Source organism: Pelobates fuscus, chromosome 8 (assembly GCF_036172605.1).
Source record: "Pelobates fuscus isolate aPelFus1 chromosome 8, aPelFus1.pri, whole genome shotgun sequence".
NCBI lineage: Eukaryota > Metazoa > Chordata > Amphibia > Anura > Pelobatidae > Pelobates > Pelobates fuscus.
This window is the reverse complement of record NC_086324.1, coordinates 155747834-155769663: the sequence shown is the minus strand read 5'-3', so window position 1 is coordinate 155769663 and position 21830 is coordinate 155747834. Positions and strand designations below refer to the sequence as shown.

Genomic DNA, 21830 nt, shown 5'->3' with positions numbered 1-21830 from the left:
GTATCTAGAGTGGTATACTGCCTACTTCAGTACAGCTGAAGTTATCAATATGCTTGGACTGAGAATGCCCAACAATTATGGATCTGTTGGCAGTTGTTTATAAGAAATAAAATAAAAAAAACTATTTAGCCGATGCAACGTTATCCTTTAAGAAAACTTTTTTTACTCCTGTTTTCTTTCCACCAGTTTTGTATTAAAGAAAAATATTTTTCAAGAGATGATGCTTTTATTTATTTTTTTCAGATTATCAGTTCAAGGTGTGTGCTTGTTGTTTTGGTTTTCTTTTACAAAAAAAAAAAAAATCTCAGCCGCTGAGACATTTTTGTTTAATCTAATATCATACATTTAGGTTACTCAATTCACAAATAGAATCGTAAATGTAAACATTTCTAATGGTGAATCCCTAACGGTGTTTAAAGGACCTTAATGCAGGATGCCACGGCCATCTAAGGAAAATATATATATGTATTGATCCTGATCATGTGATCCTGTCACTCAAAAGAAAACCATTGGTCGTCATGAGATTGGCAGATTTCATTTTTCATCAGCTCTCCAGTAGTGAACTGACCTGGTACCAAACTTTTTATCAAATCCACCATTATAAATCGCTTCTACATGTAGAATGGCTGTTTATAAAAAAAAAAAAAAGTTTTTCCATGGAATGCACAATTGGTAAATAGGCAATTAATAAGCTAAGAAAGTACAAGCACATTCTGCATACCACTGACAGTACTCTTAAGTTAAAGGACCACTATAGGCACCCAGACCACTCCAGCTTAATGAAGTGGTCTGGGTGCCAGGTCCATCTAGGGTTAATCAGAGAACCTGCTATGTTTACCTATGGGTTAATCCAGCTCTAGTGGCCGTCTAATTGACAGCCTCTAGAGGTGCTTCCGCGCTTCTCATTGTGATTTTCACAGTGAGAAGATGCCAGCGTCCATAGGAAAGCATTGAGAATGCGTTCCTATGGACGGAATGCGCGTGCGGCTCTTGCCGCGCATGTGCATTCAGTTGATGACCTCAGAAGAGGGAGGAGGGAGCCTGGCGCTGGAGAAAGGTAAGTTGTTTTTTTTTTTTTTTTTTTTTTTTAAACACCCTCCCTCCCCCTTCAGCCCGGCGGGAGTGGATCCCTGAGGGTGGGGGCACCCTCAGGGCACTATAGTGCCAGGAAAACGAGTTTGTTTTCCTGGCACCATAGTGGTCCTTTAACCCCTTAAGGACCAAACTTCTGGAATAAAAGGGAATCATGACATGTCACACATGTCGTGTCCTTAAGGGGTTAAGTAATACTAGTACTCGTAGGAGTTTATTCACTATACATTAAGTTGACCATCAAAAAAGTGTTGAATCTTTCCCCCACACTGTTCAAGTTTTGAAAATCCAACAATAAAATGTGAAATGTAATTGAGGAAAAAAAATAAAACCACGTCAAACCAGAAGGAAAAAAAATTGCACAGAGTTTATTAGATATGAATATTTCTAATTTCAGAAATTATTTTGCTTTCAAGTTTGTTTGTTTTTTTAAACAAAAAGCATATAAAGAAACGGGGAACATCTTGCTTTAGTTACTTCATACGCCTCCAATGACTAACCTGGAAAACGTAACGGTGCGTAACATATCACAGAAGGACAGCCATTGGCCTTGCATAAGCAATTTCCCATGATGCTTAGTTAACCAAAGGATTACTGTGCATTATGGGAAATCTGATCCATGGCATATGGAGGACCAGAAGTAACGTCTGCCTGGTACAGGAACAGGGCTTCGCTACATCAGAGCAATACGCGTTGAATATTGCACTGTGCGCTTTTCAGGGAAAGCGCCGGCCTCTTTTTATTGCTGTCATACAAATCTGCCGACCAGCGTACGTAGAAGTGCAATTTATCCTTTTTTCTAATTCTTTCACTGCAAAGCATCTTGCAACATTTAAACAAACAAAAAAAACAAAAATAGAATCTTAGATTATAATTTTTAGGTTAAAAACAAAACAAGATCTAATCATTACAGCAATGCTACCGCACAGTCCATCCACACTGTGTATTGGTTATTTAGTATTCAGACCACCATATGATTCCAGCACCCTTGTTTCTGTTGCTATAGTTTGTTATTAAGCTCTGCGGGTCAATGCCATATAATGCATATCTAAACTTCTTATCTTTACCCTATTGTCATTTGTGTAAGCTATTTTTATTTTTGTATTTTTTTTTTATTTTCAGTAAGTACATTCAGAGTGGGATTAGGTTCCATCCGGTCCTTCTACAGGATGCTACATTTGCCTCTTTCTACCCAGGGGTTATTCTTCATTAGTTCCGGGTTAAGAAAGGGATCGTTTGGTACGCCTTCTTCAATCCACTTTAACAACCTAAAACAGAAGAAAGATTGGTGAGATAATGAATCTAATGATGAGGGTTGCAGAGTGATGGGTTCTGTCTAGTATGAGTCTGTAAAATACAATAAGAATGACTGAAAGATGTATGTAATGGGAGCTGTCCCATTCCCCTTTCTAATGTATTTTAAAAGCTACTCTTTTAGTTTGAGCTATGACATAGTGTGTGAGGAGGAAAGGGACATCATTCTCTTCCCCTCTACATTATGCAGAGAGACTGCAAGTGCCAACTGAGAAGTGGTTTTTCTCTACTTGATGAAGGCAGGCAGCGGCGTGGAAGGTGGGCTTGGTAGGCTGTATTTTGTTTTGCAATGACACAAACACAAATGTTTTAAAGTAGTCTCTAAACTTGAATTCTAAAGTTCCAATCCTGTCAAGGGAATTCTGAGAGTTCATCTATTATCTAGAACTGCATCCTCAATTGCAAAAACATAATATATACACACATACACTTTCTGAACAGGTAGTTGTGTTTAGCTTTACATATTGCTGCAACTTAAATTGTTTCTCTAAAAGTGCACCTTAAAGGGACCCTTTAGGCACTATCATCACTTCAGCTAATAGATGTGGTTAGGGAGCCTGGGGTAATCTGGCGCTGTCCCACAGTTTACTTTCAAACCGAGGTTTCAGATTAGCATAACCCAGCTTGCAAACAATCATGGTTATTCACTAGAGTGAGAATTAAAAGTTAATTTAAAATGTATGGCTACAGTAGTAGAACTGATAGCATAGCTGATTTAGACTATTTTTTAAAAGAACACTATAAGCATCAAAGCAACTTTAGCTTAAAGAAGCCGTTTTGGTGCATACGTCATCCCCCTTCAGTCTCACTGCTCAGTTCTCTGCCATTTCGGAGTTAAATCACTGCACTAGTCACACCGCCCTGCCTTCCTAAACACTTAAAGAGATCTAATGTTTAAGGGGTTAAACTTCCTTTGTTGCACATTCTGTTTAATTTGGAATGTATTATCTCCTACTCTGTTAAAAGCTTGCTTAACCCTTCAGGAGCCTCCTGTGTGTGATTGAAGTTAAATTTACAGAGCAGGAGATACAAACATCGAAGTGAGCAATTAAACCATTTTTTCTTGCAGGCTGTGTCAGTCACAGCAAGGGGAGGTCTAACTAGGGCAACAGAAACAAAAGTGATTTAGCTCCCAAATGGCAAAGCGTTGACTAGTGAGACTACAGGAATGTGATCTATACACACTCAAACAGCTTCATTAAGCTAAAGTTGTTTTGATGCCTATAGTGTCCCTTTAAAGAGGGCTGTAGTTGAGTTGGACACTTTTTGTCTAAACTTTGCAATTTGTGTTTAGAGAATAACACTAATTCCAGACTCCCTGCGCAGGAACTAGTCAAAGGAAAAGCTTATAAGGATTTAATCAATTTTGGGCGTATATCTGACATTCTGGCATGTATTCATTAAACAAGGAATTGTGAAGAAGTGGCAAAGAAATTGCACATTTTAGGACCCGCACACTTCACTTCTATCACCCTATGATCTGCAGGTTCTTTCTGTGACTCCTGGTTTGATAGACAACAGGCAAAATTAGGGAAATCTGGTATGTGCAAACATGCAAACCATTGCCCTTTTCGTTATGAGTGTAGGTTAATATACACAGATTTAGCAATTTCTTATTGACTGTATACAATCCGTTAGAAATCGTTAACTTGCTAAAATGCTAAATGACCACTTCTGGTAGTTTTGGTTTACCCTAATTACTTAAAAAGAATGGGTCACATGTAATTATGATCCACTTGTGTTTTATATAATTCAACTTTTAATTAAACTTGCAGCTACGTTCAGCTTCTTTTTTTCCATGATCTAGAATCTGTCAGGGTTATTTGCAGAACTGTAGAGATGGAAATTTAAACTGGAATTAATTTTTAATTCCTGATAATGTACACTTTGGTGAATAACCATGTGCCTTGCTTGTAGAACCTACATATTAATATATTGTAACTGAGATTCTTCCTGTATTGAAAATATGGGGGGGGAGGAGAATCAGATGGCTCTTTTTTCAGTTCTTTTGTTATGACAAATAGCCCCTTATAGTGTAAATGGTAGTTGAGACTAATGGTAATAAATCGATCACTTGCCTGGATTTTTAATGATTACTTATTACCTATATTTACCAAATACATATTTGTTTATGAGGTCTGACAATTTAAATTACATGTAGGTATTCACAATACTGTATTTAAACTTCCATCTTGGCTCCCTGTCAATTACGGTTACAGATTTTTGTCCCTAAACATAGTTCTCATCCTCATTTGCATTGTGTGTCTTGGTTGTGCCTGGACTTAACTGAATTGAGATGGCACTTGCTAACTCTTTAATATACCATTTATTTTTTATTTTTTTATTTATTTTTTTAAAAAGGCCTGAGCATAGTGGATGGTGTAAAAAAGGTTAACAAAAGTTGTGATTTATTTTTTTAATAGCGCAATTTCGAGAGAAGTGTGAGTACTTACTCAGGTATAGACTTTGAAGACATCTCTCTCTTATAGGCCAGCTGGTATTTCAGACTTTCAACTTCCTTCTTCATCTGGGGTGCGTCCATTTCATCCATGGTGGAAGTCGTATGGTGAAGATGACCTCAGAGAATGTTCTGGTAGAAACAAAATTGTATTTACGATACATCCATTACATCCTCTTGAAATTAATGTAAATACTAATTTACATAAGATGCTTAAAATTTCTTTCCGTGCATCTAAATATTTTTTTTTTTTAAATTTATGTGACTTCTACTCTATAAAAACCCACGTTTGGGTCATTCGCTAGATGCAAATACATTTTCTGAGTCCTGATGAAGGCAGAACTGCTGGTCGATATATGTAGTTTTATCTAAATGTATCTAGTTTCTACACTAAGATATACCTATAGACAATTATTTACTTTCCAGCACTCGATAGCACTGCTATTATTATCATAATGGTCCGTCATTTGAGTAATGTCCCCGTCTTATCTTGGTGGGTCTTAGAGGTCGAAATCTCTTACCTTCTTTTCAGGTAGACACCTGGCAGCTAGTGATGTTTGTTCGTCTCTTATCTATCAGCTAATTTCCTGCTTTGCATATGCTCTTGAGCTGGTATCCAAATGGGCTCAGGGAATTTGACTGTTGTTTGAATTTCCTAATGTTGGAACGATTCTGAAACAGGAGTCGTTGGGAGGACCCTTATAAGCAGAGTGGTGAGACGTTTTGCTAGTTGACTTGTCTGCCAGTAGTAACTCTGTGGTCCATGTGACTGCCTAGGGGGATTGCAAAATAGGACAAAAAAGAAGGATGAAAACACCAATTTGTTAACCCGTTCGGTTCATTGCAATATGGCAAATTAGGACATGTAACTGCAATACAGTACTGTATTACACCCTAATAGAAATGTAATATACTCAGAGTATGGGTTGTAGAGGAGCCCTAGTAGAAATTGTGAATGCTACAAATCCACAAACATGCCTGCACCAATTTAACTATTTTAAGTGTTTTAAAAGGTTTGCCTTAAACTATATCCAGCATAGATAGATGTATATAGAAAATTTTATGTAGACTTGCTCTGCATGTTTACCAGCTACACACCCCCACCCTCACAAAAAACTAAAATAAAAAGTTAAGTAATGGTAAATGAAAACTCAATGGACGGTAGTCACTAAATGTGATTCTGAAGGATTTTTGTGCTTAAACTCCTGTACGAGAGACACATCTAATAGTATAAATTAAGCTACTAGGTAACTAAACCTATACAGCTAAATAGACTGCAGAAAAAAATGCATGAAATTAAAAAGATTGAAAATAACCTTACTAAAGGTATATGAAACAAATAGACATATGGGAATATCTGCATATACACGAAAAAGATGACTACAATTGTGACTGAGAGATGTGAGTGGTAAATGGAGATGGCTGTGGGTTAAATGAGAAAAAAAAGGCTAAACTCTATAGCAGGCTTAGAAACTAAATCATAAGATAACAATACTAAAGAACTCAATGTTTCACCCTCCTAACCAGTCACTGAATCAGGTTTAGGGGAAAGCAATGGGAACAGAAAACAAAGATATACATTTGCAATTATTATTATTTTATTTATGTAGCACCATCAGATTCCGTAGCGCTGTACAATATAAAGGTAAGCTATATTCACTTACAGATACCTATGAGTGTCAAATAATCCCACTACTCTTACATTACTCTTAAGGGGATACAGAGCTAAAGTCACCTAAAAAGGTTCCTACTACTATCTCAGTGCCCTACAACGCAGAGGGTGCACCTACATACCAGAGAGACAGGTGGAAAATGCCTTAGTGGCAACGGAGGACAGGGACAAATATTAACAAAGGGAAAGGAGAGATCAGGGCCGGCCTTAGGGGTGTGCGAGCTGTGGGGCCACACAGGGCACCATGGAGCAGGGGGTGCCATGTGACCGACACAGCTCGCACATGGCCGAGTGACGGGGGAGCTAAAACAGGTACCTGGGTGGAGGATTTTATTAATCTCCACCTGGGTCTATAAAAAAGAAAAAAAAAATCGTGGGAGTGGGGCTTATCATGAGGCTGAGGCGGAGCCAATACTTACCCGAAGCCCCTGGTAACGGCTGCACAGGAACTGCATCCATTCCCCCTTCCAGCCATAATGGAAAGAGGTAAGTCTGTGTGTGTGAGACTGCCTGGCTATTTGCGACTGTTTGCCTGTGTGTGTGTGAGAGACACTGTCTGTCTGACTGCCTGTCTGCCTGCCTGTGTGCGTGACAGTCTACCTCCGTGTGTGACTATCTGCCTTTAACTGAGTTAGCGTGTGTGAGTGTCTGCATGCCTTTAACTGTGTGTTTGGCTCTGTAACTGTGTGTCTGTCTGCTTGCAACTGTTAGTGTGACTCTGCCTGTGCCTGTGTATGTGACTGTATACAGGCAACTTGGTCGGGGAGGGGGGCGGCGTGAAGACTTTTCGTACTAGTCACAGAAGAGACTGATATCCTGGATAGCAATGTTAATTTTGTGGACTAACAATTTTAGTCAAATTATAGTCGACTAAAAATTGAGATTTAATTGACTAAAACGATTCAGATGACTAAAGTACGACTAAAACGGCTTTTTAGTCAAAAGACTGACTTAAATTAAATTGAAATTTGCTGCCAAAATTTATACTGCACAGAGGGGCTGTGGAAGGGGCAAAAGAGAAATACCAGAGCTTGGGAGAAAGAGACACCTAGAGGGGCTGGGAGGACACAAAGAAACACAGAGGGGCTGGGGAAGGGGCAAAAGAGAAAGACCAAGGCTTGGGAGAGAGACACCAAGACAGGGCCGGCGCTTCCTATAAGGCGAACTAGGCAGCCGCTTAGGGCGCCATATAGGAGGGGGCGCCCTGCGCCCCCATCGCCGGCTCTTTAAATCCTGCAGCCACCTGAGCGCTCTATAAAGAGCGCTCAGACGACTGCCGCACTGCCTCCCCTTCCCTGTAGCGTGGCCGAGCTCCTCTCCGGTCCGCAGTCCCGGCCGGACTGACAGGAAGTGCACACTCAGTGGGCACTTCCTGTCAGTCCGGCCGGGTACAGGAAACAGAAACTACTGTACCGCGGACCGGAGAGGAGCTCGGCCACGCTACAGGAATGGGAGGTGAGGTGGGGGGAGAAGAAGAAGCGATTACAGGGAGGGGGAGAAGAGATTACAGGGGGGGAGAAGAAATTACAGGGAGAGAGGGGGAAGAAGAGATTAGAGGGAGGGGGGAGAAGAGATTGCAGTGAGGGAGGGGGGAGAAGAGATTACAGTGAGGGAGGGGGGGAGAAGAGATTACAGGGAGGGAGGGGGGGAAGAAGAGATTACAGGAAGGGAGGGGGAGAAGAGATTACAGGGAGGGAGAGGGGGAAAAGAGATTACAGGGAGGGAGAGGGGGAAAAGAGATTACAGGGAGGGAGAGGGGGAAAAGAGATTACAGGGAGGGAGAGGGGGAAAAGAGATTACAGGGAGGGAGAGGGGGAAAAGAGATTACAGGGAGGGAGAGGGGGAAAAGAGATTACAGGGAGGGAGAGGGGGAAAAGAGATTACAGGGAGGGAGAGGGGGAAAAGAGATTACAGGGAGGGAGGGGGGAATAAGAGATTACAGGGAGGGAGGGGGGAAAAGAGATTACAGGGAGGGAGAGGGGGAAAAGAGATTACAGGGAGGGAGAGGGGGAAAAGAGATTACAGGGAGGGAGGGGGGAAGAAGAGATTACAGGGAGGGAGGGAGGGGGGAAGAAGAGATTACAGGGAGGGAGGGAGGGAGGGGGGAAGAAGAGATTACAGGGAGGGAGGGAGGGAGGGGGGAAGAAGAGATTACAGGGAGGGAGGGAGGGAGGGGGGAAGAAGAGATTACAGGGAGGGAGGGAGGGAGGGGGGAAGAAGAGATTACAGGGAGGGAGGGAGGGAGGGGGGAAGAAGAGATTACAGGGAGGGAGGGAGGGAGGGGGGAAGAAGAGATTACAGGGAGGGAGGGAGGGAGGGGGGAAGAAGAGATTACAGGGAGGGAGGGAGGGAGGGGGGAAGAAGAGATTACAGGGAGGGAGGGAGGGGGGAAGAAGAGATTACAGGGAGGGAGGGAGGGAGGGGGGAAGAAGAGATTACAGGGAGGGAGGGAGGGGGGAAGAAGAGATTACAGGGAGGGAGGGAGGGGGGAAGAAGAGATTACAGGGAGGGAGGGAGGGGGAAGAAGAATTTACAGGGAGGGAGGGAGGGAGGGGGGAAGAAGAGATTACAGGGAGGGAGGGAGGGAGGGGGGAAGAAGAGATTACAGGGAGGGAGGGAGGGATGGGGGAAGAAGAGATTACAGGGAGGGAGGGAGGGGGGAAGAAGAGATTACAGGGAGGGAGGGAGGGGGAAGAAGAGATTACAGGGAGGGAGGGAGGGGGGAAGAAGAGATTACAGGGAGGGAGGGAGGGGGGGAGAAGAGATTACAGGGAGGGAGGGAGGGGGGGAGAAGAGATTACAGGGAGGGAGGGAGGGGGGGAGAAGAGATTACAGGGAGGGAGGGAGGGGGGGAGAAGAGATTACAGGGAGGGAGGGAGGGGGGGGGAAGAGATTACAGGGAGGGAAGGGGAAGAAGAAGAAGAGATTACAGGGAGGGAGGGGGGAGAAGAAGAAGAGATTACAGGGAGGGAGGGGGGAGAAGAGAAGATTACGGGGGGAAGAAGAAGAGATTACAGGGTGGGGGGAGAAGAAGAGAAGATTACAGGGAGGGAGGGGGAAGAAGAAGAAGAGATTACAGGGAGGGAGGGGGAGAAGAGAAGATTACGGGGGGAAGAAGAAGAGATTACAGGGAGGGGGAGGAGAAGATTACAGGGAGGGGAAGAACAAGAGAAGATTACAAGGGGAAGAAGAGGAGAACAAGAGGAGGGGGGGGAGAACACAGAGAGGGGAGGTTGAGAAGAACGTGGGGGAGGGAGAGACCACTAAAGAAGGGAGGGGGTGGTGGAGAGACCACTAGGGGAGGGGGTGAGGAGAGACTGCTAAGGGAGGGTGGGGGGAGAGCAGAGAACACTAAGGGAGGGGGGTGTGGAGGATATACCACTAGGGGAGGGTGGGGGAGAGTAGAGACCACTAAGGGAGGTGGGGGGGGGGGAGAGTAGAGACCACTAAGGGACAGGGGAAGGGAGGAGATGAGAGACCACTAAGGGGCAGGGGAGATCTCTAAGGGACGAAAGGGAAAGCTCTATAGGACAGGGAGCTCTTTAACACTACGCACACACACACACACACAATGCATCCCTATACATACTCAGAAACACACAATGCATCCCTACACACACAGAAACACACAATGCAAACCTTACACATAAAGACAATGCATCCTTTGCACACATACACATAAACACACAATGCATCCCTTACACACACATGCAAACCTACATTGCTTCTCTTACACACACACAGAAACACAATGCATCTCTTACACACACTCAACGCACCCCTTACAGACACACACACTGCATCCCTTACATACACAGAAACACACTTTGCATCCCTTATGCATACAAACACAGATTCACACAATGCATCCCTTACACACACATGCAAACATACATTGCTTCTCTTACACACACACAGAAACACAATGCATCTCTTACACACACTCAACGCACCCCTTACAGACACACACACTGCATCCCTTACACACACAGAAACACACTTTGCATCCCTTATGCATACAAACACAGATTCACACAATGCATCCCTTACACACAACGAGAAACACACAATACATCCCTTATACACAAACACACACTGCTTTCTATCCCTTACACAAAAACACACTGCTTCCACTACACACAAACACTCTGTATCACCAACACAAACTGGTATCTCTATACACTACATTCTATAAGCACACACATTAGATCCTCTACCATAACACATCCCCTACACACTCCACTTCTTGTGAGCGAACATATAGGTGGACTTATGGGTGGACCTTATGGGCATACTCACGGTCAGGCCCTGGGGCCCAGACCTTGAGCTGTGTAAGTGGCCCCAAATAATGGAGCTGCTTCCCGTTCTCCCAGAACATTGAATTTTGTGACCACAGTTACAAACAGCCTCCATAGATCCTGCTCTACACCAGACCAGTGGAGCCAGACTGCAGCCAGAGCCCATCACCATCCTCATCTGGTTGTAAGTAGGCAATCTAGGATATTATTCGTGACACTAATCTCTAATTTACCTCACATTAAAGGGACACTATAGTCCCCAGAACCACTGCAGCTTAATGAAGTGGTTCTGGTGTCTATAGCTGGTCCCTGCAGGCTTTTTAATGTAAACACACACTGTGTGCAGCACTGGCGTTAGTTCATATGGCAGATCATATGGGTGGGGCATTGTGATGTCACGGGGGGGGGGGGTGGCAAATCTTTCTTTTGCCTAGGGCGGCAAAAATTATTGCACCGGCCCTGCACTTAGAGGGGTTGGATACACAAAGAGACACAGAGGGGCTGGGGAAGGGGAAAAAGAGACAGGTAGAGGCTTTAACTAAACCCATTAGATTTTAGTCACGTTGACTAAAATCTCCAGTAGATTGTCGACTAAAACAATCAAGATGACGAAAATATGACTAGAACTCATGGTAGCTCTGTTTGGAATGGGAATAAACTGTACAAAAAAGATGACTTGCATCTTTCTCAAAAGGGAACAAATGTTCAGAGGTTTTGCTAGGATGTATTTAAACTAGTGGGGGGGGGAGGGTGATAAAACATCAATCCAATTTCCACCCAAAACAAGTACAGAAGGTGTCTGTACCAAGTGTGTTAAAAAGGATAAGCTTAGAGTCATGTCTACAAATGTTCGCAGTTTAGGGAATAAGATCCATGAACTTGTGGCAATAATGGCAACTGATAGTGTAGATTTAGTCGCTGTTACTGAGACATGGTATTAGGGATCGACCGATATTGATTTTTTAGAGCCGATACCGATACCGATATTCTGTGAACTTTCAGGCCGATAGCCGATATAATTTGCCGATATTCTGTACATTTACCATTGGAAAATAAAAAACTATTTCTAAAAGTAAATGCACAAAATATACATGCCACGTGTAGTGGATGCAGTGTGTTTAGACAGGGGAGCTGTGTATGTGTGTGTATGTGTGTGTAGCGGATGCAGTGTGTGTGTAGCGGATGCAGTGTGTGTTTGTGTAGTGTGAGTGGTGTGGATGCAGTGTGTGTTTGTGTAGTGGATGCAGTGTGTATTTGTCTAGTGTGTATATAATGAAAGCAGCGTGTCTGTGTAGTGTGTGGGTAGTGTGCGTAAAGTGAATGCAGTGTGTGTAAAGTGAATGCTGTATATACTAAATGCAAAGTGTGTGTGTTTGTGTAGTGTGTGCATATAAGGAATGCAGAGTGTGTGTATTTGTGTTGTGTGTATAGTGAATGTAGTGTGTTTATATAATGCAGAGTGTGTGTTTGTATAGTGTGTGTATAAAATGCAGAGTGTGTGTGTGTAGTGTGCATTATATAAACACACTACACAAACACACTGCATTATATAAACACACTACACAAACACACTGCATTATATAAACACACTACACAAACACACTGTGTATATAATGCAGTGTGTTTGTGTAATGTTTATATAATGCAGTGTGTGTGTGTGTGTATATAATGCAGTGTGTTTGTATAGTGTGTGTGTTTATGTAGTGTGTGTATATAGTGTGTGTGTATATAATGCAGTGTGTGTATATAGTGTGTGTATATAATGCAGTGTGTTTGTATAGTGTGTGTGTGTATATAATGCAGTGTGTGTATATAGTGTGTGTATATAATGCAGTGTGTTTGTATAGTGTGTGTGTATATAATGCAGTGTGTTTGTATAGTGTGTGTGTATATAATGCAGTGTGTTTGTATAGTGTGTGTGTATATAATGCAGTGTGTGTATATAGTGTGTGTATATAATGCAGTGTGTTTGTATAGTGTGTGTGTGTGTATATATAATGCAGTGTGTGTGTATATAATGTAGTGTGTGTATATAATGCAGTGTGTGTTTGTATAGTGTGTGTGTGTGTGTGTGTGTGTGTATATAATGCAGTGTGTGTTTGTATAGTGTGTGTGTGTATATAATACAGTGTGTTTGTGTAGTGTGCATTATATACACACACTATACAAACACACTGCATTATATATACACACACACACACTATACAAACACACTGAATTATATACACAGTGTGTTTGTGTAGTGTATGTGTATAATAAAAGTGTATGTGTGAGGGGGCATTTTTTTAAAAAAAACATTTTTTTTTATTTTTATATAAATTTTTTTTAATATATTTAATTATTATTTATTTTTTGTTGTCCCCCCTCCCTGCTTGTTGCCTTGCCAGGGAGGGGGGATATGTTAATCCCTGGTGGTCCAGTGGCATTAGCTTAGCGAGGGGAGGGGGTGTGGGGTGGGCAGCAAGCGTTTACTCACCTCCCAGCAGCTCCTCCAGCTCCCCAGTGTAAATCTCGCGAGACCCGCGCCCGTCAGAGCTGGCCGCGGGTCTCGCGAGATTTACACTGGGGAGCTGGAGGAGCTGCTGGGAGGTGAGTAAACGCTTGCTGCCCGCCCCCCCAGGACCGCCGGGCTTGTAATGAGCCCGTCGGTACTGGGAAGTATTATCGGCAATATCGGTATCCCTATTGGCCGATACCGATATTGCCGAAAATACCGAATATCGGCCGATTATATCGGTAAAACCGATAATCGGTCGATCCCTACATGGTATAATGAGAAAAATGACTGGGACATAGCAATACCAGGGTACTCTTTATATAGAAAAGACAGGGAAGGCAAGAAAGGGGGAGGGGTGGCCCTGTATGTGAAGGATAGCATAAATTCTAGCCTAATAAAAGTTAGTGAGGTCAACATAGAGTCCGTTTGAGTTACATTAGAATTTGGTAATCACACAGTAACTCATGTAGGTGTGATTTGGTATGTAGGTTCACCTTCTGCTTTTTGGTACGCTAAGGTAGCCACAGAGACCTGTTTTATATAGCTAGATTTAGCGGTATTGGTTACCTAATAGCTTAATTTATACTATACTTTTTGGTAATTAACAAAAGGATATGCAAACCTTAGTCCAAAACAGCAAAATCTGAAAAAATATTCCAGCACTGTTTATCTTAATGTAGTACCCACTTGTTGATTCCTCACAGCTTCTGGTTTTGTGAATTAAAGGGCACACTATAGACACCAGAACCACTAGACTTAATATGGTGGCCCTGTGGCATATACCTTGTCCCTGCAGAGCCAGCAATGTGAACACTCCCTCAGGAAAAGTCCACCTCCAGTGGTTGTCACTCGAACAGCCAGTAGAGGAACTTCCTGGACAAGGTTCTGCAACCCTTCAGGACCTACATTCAGCATCTCCACACTCTGCATTCAGTGTATCTCTATGAGGAGATGCTGACTGGCGCAGAGTGGTGTTTTGCTGCGCATGTTCACTAGCCTTCCAATGCTTTCCTATTGTGAAAATAGTATTTGTATTTCCTATTGTGAAGCATTGGATTGGCTAAGACCATCAAGCATGGGGGCTAGCAGGATATAAGGTGAGCAAAAAGCGATTTAAATGGTGAGAAGAACATTATAGCATTATGAATACACGTTTTGTTCCTTTTAAAGGGACACTATAGGCACCCAGACCATTTCATCTCATTGAAGTGCTCAGGGTCAGGTGCCCCTGTCGCCATAACCTTGTAAAACACTGCAGTTTCAGAGATGCTTCCTGCCTTCTCGTGGAGTATGACTACGTTGGAAGTCCGCACACTTTGCATGAGGATGTCCGGTGTCTTTCAAAATACCCATTGGAAAACATAAATTCAATGCTTTTCTGAGTGAAAGATCTAATTCGCTTGCGGTACACGTCACACATGGGCCTTCGGTTCAACAATTAACGTGACGTCACAGGAGGAGGAGACCGATCCAGCTACTCGGCTATATTTACAGCTTGGCTATTTTAGCAGGAATTTTCCCTTCCAGATTTTACATAATAACCCTGGAACTATCTTTGTTCAATGTATTTGTTGTTTATTTTCCTTGGTTTCTAAACGTCACTAAACTAAATTTAGACTTTGCTCTTCTTTTATTTTACATACAGAGCAATATATGTTTATTAATTAAAGCCTATGTAAATGCCTAATCTCTGGACTTCAGAATCAGTACTTTATCCTGGCTGGTAGTTTGGCACTGGGCCTTGTGTTCGCAAAAACTACAATAGAGAGATTGCGCGCCCTCTAGTGTTAATGAAATGGCTGAATGAGAAATCTATTTTGTATTAAAAAAAAAAAAAGTTACATTCTGATTTTTTTTTATTTATTTCTTAACCCATTTCATTATCTGTTGAAACAAATACATGAGAATATGATGGCCAAGCCTTTGGCATTAAAAAGATATATGTGATCTTAAATACAATAACCGAATGCCTGCTTTTCTGTAACTGTATGGGTTGGTGGCAGATGGACATCGAGACAGACAATAGCATTTCCCGAGGTGATCTCTCGGGGCCCTTCTGTTATCGACTGTTGCAAATCCAAACAGCAGATTCTGGTCGCTAGTGCATCACATTAGCCTGATGCTGCCCGTTGCTAATTCTGCTGACATGCTTACTATCTGTTTGCACAACCCTGCCCTCCTCCTACCCCGGTGCGAGCATACAACGTATAGTATATGTCTGCACCAAAGTCCTACAATGTATCTCGAAGCCCTAAGCCATTTAACAATGCCTGATGTCTTCCTGATTGCTAAGCCAAACATTGTATTCTGCATGGTCCGTCAGACCGACTTGAAAACAATAGCAATCTAAAAATACTTTTCTTGGTAAAACAATTTATAAATAAAACAAAAAAAATACTTGCGTTCAAGTTCTCCAATCATATTAACAACATTGAAATTAGTTTGGCTAAATCAGGAATTCACTTTTTTTTAAAAAATGTCGCCTTTAAAATAAGTGTGACATGTAATGTTTAAAAGCTCGGGGTACATACGTGCTCCCTGAATCCTTCTGTTATTGGGGTACAGCAGCGTACTCCTAAAATGTGAATGTATTAGACTAACTCCAAAACCAGACTTTGCCTGGGTGAGAATTGTGGGTCCACTGCATTCCACGTGCTGATAATCCCTAAAAACCCGTTCAGTGTCCCAACCCTAAGTAACCCCTGATTTGAATTACCCAGTAACATTTGGGATTTCTCAAATTTAAATTCCCCATAATTCATGCTTTAGTGGATAACCCTGTAAGTCTAGTCCCCAGGGGTTACAGACACAGCGAGCAGTATTAGCTATAGAGGTCTTAGAAGTACATTTTCCAAGAATCATTGGTTAGAAATAAAAGATATGCATTTTCAACACGTATACGGTTCTATTTATCATATTTAGGTACATAAATAATAATCTGGAAAATTTATGAGGGTAAATTGTCTGCCAGGAAGGTGAGTCGTAAGATTTTGGTGCATTAAAAAAAATATATATATATTTTTTTTTTAAAAGGGAAAAAAAGCAATAGTCAGTAAAGACAAGTGCACATATGTGCGGAGTCTAAATTCCTGAAAACATAAGAAAACATATTGCAGGAAATACAGAAAAGAAAAAAGAAAACATTCTAGCCATAGTTAAATGATATATTTGGATTATAATTCATGCACACACACAGTGTACATGCATGCACACTCTCTCCTTGACCCTCTTCAATCTGGCTTCCGCCCTCTCCACTCTACAGAGACTGCCCTTATCAAAGTTACTAACGACCTAATCGCAGCTAAATCCAAAGGCCACTACTCCATACTAATTCTTCTTGACCTCTCAGCGGCCTTTGACACCGTTGATCATGCTCTCCTTCTTCAAACTCTTCAATCGCTTGGTCTCTGTGACTCTGTCCTCTCATGGTTTTCCTCTTATCTCTCCCAACGCTCATTCAGTGTCTCCTTTTCTAATGATACCTCCTCCCCTTGCCCTGTCTCAGTTGGAGTTCCCCAAGGCTCCGTCCTTGGTCCCCTTCTATTTTCTCTTTATACTGCCTCTCTTGGCAAACTTATTACCTCTTTTGGATTTCACTACCACCTGTACGCTGATGACACCCAGCTATATCTCTCCTCCCCGGACCTCTCCCCTGCCGTCCTGCAACGTGTCACTGCTTGCCTTTCTTCCATCTCTGACTGGATGTCCTCCCGCTTTCTGAAACTCAATCTCTCAAAAACTGAGCTCCTTGTCTTTCCTCCTCCTAATACTGATCCTCCTCTTTCGCTCTCCCTCCAAGTTTGTGGTACCAACATCAGTCCATCCTTGCAAGCGCGCTGTCTTGGCGTCATACTTGACTCTGGTCTCACCTTTGAGCCTCACATCCAGCATGTTGCCAAATCCTGTAGATTCCATCTTAAAAACATAGCCCGCATCCGCCCCTTTCTTGCACCAGATACTACCAAGGAGCTTGTCCATGCTCTAGTAATTTCCCGCATGGATTATTGTAACCCTCTCCTGATTGGTCTCCCCAATAGCCGTACTGCACCCTTACAGTCCGTAATGAATGCTGCTGCTAGATTGATTTTCCTCTCTAGTCGTTTCTCTCACACCTCACCCCTCTGCCAGTCCTTACATTGGCTTCCTGTATGCTATAGGAGTCAATTCAAGGTACTAACTCACACCTATAAAGCACTGAACAACTCTAGCCCCTCTTATATCTCCTCACAGATCCATAGGTATGTCCCTTCTCGGTCTCTCCGTTCTGCCCGTGACCACCTCCTGTCCGTTGTCCGCACTCGTACGGCCAACTCGCGCTTGCAGGACTTCTCGCGGGCGGCTCCCTTCCTATGGAATAGCCTGCCTACCGCCATCAGACTCTCCCCTAGTCTTGCATCTTTTAAGAAGTGCCTTAAAACCCATCTCTTTAGGAAAGCTTATGGCCTCCAAGACTAACCCTTACCTCACATACCTGTCTCTTGCCCTCTCCAAAAGGGCAGCCCACCTTATTTGATTGTAAATTCCTGTCCTAATGTGTTTTACACCCCACCTCCTATAGAATGTAAGCTCGTTTGAGCAGGGTCCTCTTCAACCTATTGTTCCTGTAAGTTTATTTGTGACTGTCCTATTTATAGTTAAATCCCCCTCTCATAATATTGTAAAGCGCTACGGAATCTGTTGGCGCTATATAAATGGCAATAATAAATAAATAAATAAATATACTGAGTCCATACCAGCGAGAAGCGAATACATTTCATATTATGCTATTAATCCCTTCTGCATCTAATTAGCCAAAACGAAACCTAATGACAGCAACACAGCCGGAGGGAAAACATTCAGCCACCTCCAGAGACACAACAAACCTGTTTACGGAGTCAATTGGAAAATTGGGAGGAGCGAAAGGGTCCCATTCGCTATCCTGACATGTTTAACTCTTTAAGTGCAGATGAGATATAATATCGTCCTGAATCTTAAATCTGCGCTGTAAGGGTGGGGAACGGAGAATATTTTTTTTTCCATTTTTTTTTTTTTTTTTGGTCCTTTGCAGAAATTGCTGCAATGCTGTCTATTCCTGGCTCTGGAAAATTTCAGCCACATTCCACTAAATTCAAATAAACATATGTGAGACAGGCTGTTTCCTGCAGATTCCTCCAGGTACCTTGTTCATTTTACACATATCGTGCATCATACGTGGGGCGAGAAAAGGGCGACTCAAAGGGGTTTATTAACTAAACAGTAAATTACAACGAATTGCAAAATTCAGGCAAAAAAAAGATAATTTGGTAAAAAAAAAAATTCCAACTCGCGTTTTGTCACGGCTTAGCTAACTTGGCCTAAATCTGACAATGTTCAGTTTTCAGTTCCCTGCCTTTCGGTGTTTCGTGAATAAACTAAAGTTAGTTAGAAGTTACGTAATGAAAGAAAGCAGAATAAATGATATCACCATAAATTCGTGCACCACTGATGAAGATATAATACCCATTTATAGTTGGAAAAGTTGGTAAAAAAAAAAAAAATCCATTTGCATTAACCGGGAAATCTACCCGGCATCAATTATTATGCTATTAGATTATTTTGTTGCCAGTGGTTTTGCCAAGTCGCACAACTTGTCCTACTTAGCTGATTGATCAAAGAGACTGTATGTCTGGAGTAATCAGCAGGTAGCTCTTGAGCTGCAATGGATCTATAAGGCTCATTATGCTAAGCCATAAAAGAGTGTGCCTATATACTTTCACTGCCATTTATCTATTAATAATAACATAATTTGTTAATCTTACTTGGGCAGACTAGATGGGCCGAATGGTTCTTATCTGCCGTCACATTCTCTGTTTCTATGTTTCTGCCACAATTATTAATGAAATTCCACTATCTTTTAGAAGCTTCTAATCCTGAGCTAAATGTGTCTGATCATTAGAGAACTGGGCGGAAAAAATCATATATATATTTTTTAATACTTTTTTAGCTATCTTGTTGTCTATGCAAACGTTTCAGACGTAATTTTACAAGGAGCAGCCATGTTCATTTTTCAGCATACTGCATTGGAAACCATTCTTAATAAATCTTTTTTTCAAAAGATTATAAGAAATGTATAACGAACAAGCCAACGGATATCACATTTCACAAAATAGTATGTCATTTAATGGTTTATTTCCAAGTTACAATAATTGATCTGCAACTTAAAAGGCCTCAATCGCAATCTGCTGTAAAAGCAATATGGCTGCCACCCCAAAAAGCTAACTTTGCTGTGCGCGAAGATGAAGAAAATAGCAAACATATCAAAAGGACTTGCGGAGGTCGAGGCGATTCATGTAAATTAGAAATCATGTTTATTGCTGTCTTTATATAAATTTAGTCCACATAGATTTAATTTTTAGAGGCGTATTAGATGTGGTTATCCAGCTCCTGTAAGTAAACATGATCTACAGAAGCTGAGTTATGTAGCAAGAATAGTTTTGTTCGACTTGTTAAGTGACAGCGAGTAGTGGGCAGTGGATCTTTACACTAACTGCACAGGGGTATTTAAACAGGGACAGATCAAATGCTGTGGCCTATAACACCATAAGCATCATGGGAGATGTAGTTCTGATGATCAGGAGCCCCAGAGTTTGCCTACTCCTCCTGCAGCACCAAAGTTACTTTCACGAACCTCAAGAACCCTCTGACACGACAGATGCAGCAGCTTTAAGATCATACAACAGATGATCTACACTGATGCAGTGACTTTGACGTGACAACCGTGCTTTGCACACAGAAAACAAATTATAGGTTGATTTGTGAACGCAGATTTCACGTACACCATCCATTTGGCTAAACTGAATCTACAGGCCCAGTGCCACAGAAAACACATCTGGGGTTAAACTGATCTGCACTCAAATTCCAACATAGCACAGATTGCAAGTTCTTCTGGCAAGTTATACCAGTAATCTTAACATCTTTCCTTTACTTACATCGTCATCAGCATTATAATTATATGTTAGATGACTGTGGAACTAATTAACTTTTTATCCACTTTTATATGCTTCGTCTTCCTATAAATGTAATTATCTGTAACTCACAACCGCAAAAACAAGAACATAATTTTGTATTAAAAAATAGAACCTTCTGATTTTGTTAAAAAGCACACACACAAAAAAGCACAAATTTTATTATCTAAACATTCTATGTAAAGGAGAAAGAAGATTCACTTACCTCTTCTGTCTGCCGCTTCTAAAAAAAAAAAAGGGGGGAATATTACTTGAAATATATACCAATCCGTGTTAAGAAGAAGAAAAACAAAAGCAGGGAGAGGGGGAGAAAATTAATCATAAAAAAGAGAGAGATATGTATTTGAGAGCCATCCAAAAAGTCAGAGTGGCCTTTTAAGCAAATGAAATCCTGCAAAATCTGCCTGAAACCCAGAATGTAATCTGTTAATGTACCGACAATCCTGTTGTGACAGATAGCAAAATAGTGCGATTTTTTTTTTCCCTTTCTTCCAGAGGATGAGATTTTATAGCCGGGGATAAAGCTCGAAGAATTATGAGGTTTATAGAGAGAGGTTGAATCTGGCTCTTGTGGTAAGCACTTACAATGCTCTCTGCATTAAATAGCAGGTTGTGCTGTAGAGGAAAGCGAAAAGAGATTGGGAAAAAAAAAAATAGGGATGGCCTCAGTTGCAGCAAGAAAGTCATTAGTTATCCGGTATATTTTTACCATTTTATTGCTGGTTGAAGCTAATCACATGCGCTGTTTGGCTGCCATAGCTACCTGTCTAAAGGATTGTGCCTTAATTGCATCCCTAAGGAAAATATAACGTAGGGTGTCTCTGTGTGTGTATTTAGAACACAGCGACTCACACCCAGTTACAGCAAGCATGAAGATAAGGGGTTATTAGAAAGATCTGACAAAAAGCAGCCTTACCAGCTGTGTGTATCTCCTTGTGATATGAATTGCTAGTTGTACGGGGAGGTGGCTCTGTGGGTATATACAAAATATCATCCGGACAGGTGGTCGAGTCAGGTTTGGGATGAGAGAACAGGAAGTGTAGAGAAGTGTCCCCGGCTTTTCAAACAAAAGATTTAACATAAAAAGGGCGGCCGGGAGCATTTGCAAATCATCCTTGGTGTGCGTCCAAAGCTTTGCATTTTCTTTAGCTCGGGGGGCAGGTGTTTTCGCTCTGCTCATAATTTTATCTATACAGATGGCTGTCTGAAAAGCCAGCAGATGTATCGATTACAGGATATTTTAATATTTTATAAATTTAGCAGACGTTCGTTTCGAAGTAAGAAAATTATAGCGGCACGCATGATTCCGGCCTCACCCAGAATCCTTTGCGGTACATCCCAGTGATTTGTATTCATGCCACAAATTACAGAGAATATAAGGTGATGCGCAAGAGTGCATTGAAATTTCAGGTGGATTTTTTGCGTTAGAATTGACAGATCAATAATTTGTTTTTTTTTCCGGACGGGAAGATTTATGAATTCTAAATTCTATCCTGCAGGGCTTGACACTGACAGT

General features: G+C 41.8%; 1 protein-coding gene across 4 annotated transcripts; it reads right to left on the bottom strand.

The window, feature by feature from the left end:
- Nucleotides 1-1442: 1442 nt before the first annotated feature.
- On the bottom strand, nt 1443-21016 carry GNG13 (G protein subunit gamma 13). 4 transcript variants are annotated; one of them, XM_063428945.1, is made up of 4 exons: nt 20520-20944; nt 5386-5637; nt 4860-4996; nt 1443-2360 (listed from the first exon to the last, which is right to left on the bottom strand). In XM_063428945.1, exons 3-4 carry the CDS (start codon nt 4955-4957, stop codon nt 2255-2257), a joined length of 204 nt encoding a protein of 67 aa, XP_063285015.1. In that variant the 5' UTR covers nt 4958-4996; nt 5386-5637; nt 20520-20944; the 3' UTR covers nt 1443-2254. The 4 variants fall into 4 exon arrangements, with proteins under 4 accessions (XP_063285015.1, XP_063285016.1, XP_063285013.1 ...); XM_063428946.1 differs by lacking the exon at nt 20520-20944 and adding an exon at nt 18194-18259; XM_063428943.1 differs by lacking the exons at nt 1443-2360; nt 4860-4996 and having other exon boundaries at nt 5392-5637; nt 20520-20537; nt 20750-21016.
- Nucleotides 21017-21830: the final 814 nt, after the last annotated feature.

Bases quoted from the DNA above. Each gene is read 5' to 3' on its own strand.
- GNG13 (XM_063428943.1), bottom strand. From the start codon at position 21,001: ATGACTTTCTTGCTGCAACTGAGGCCATCCCTATTTTTTTTTTTCCCA.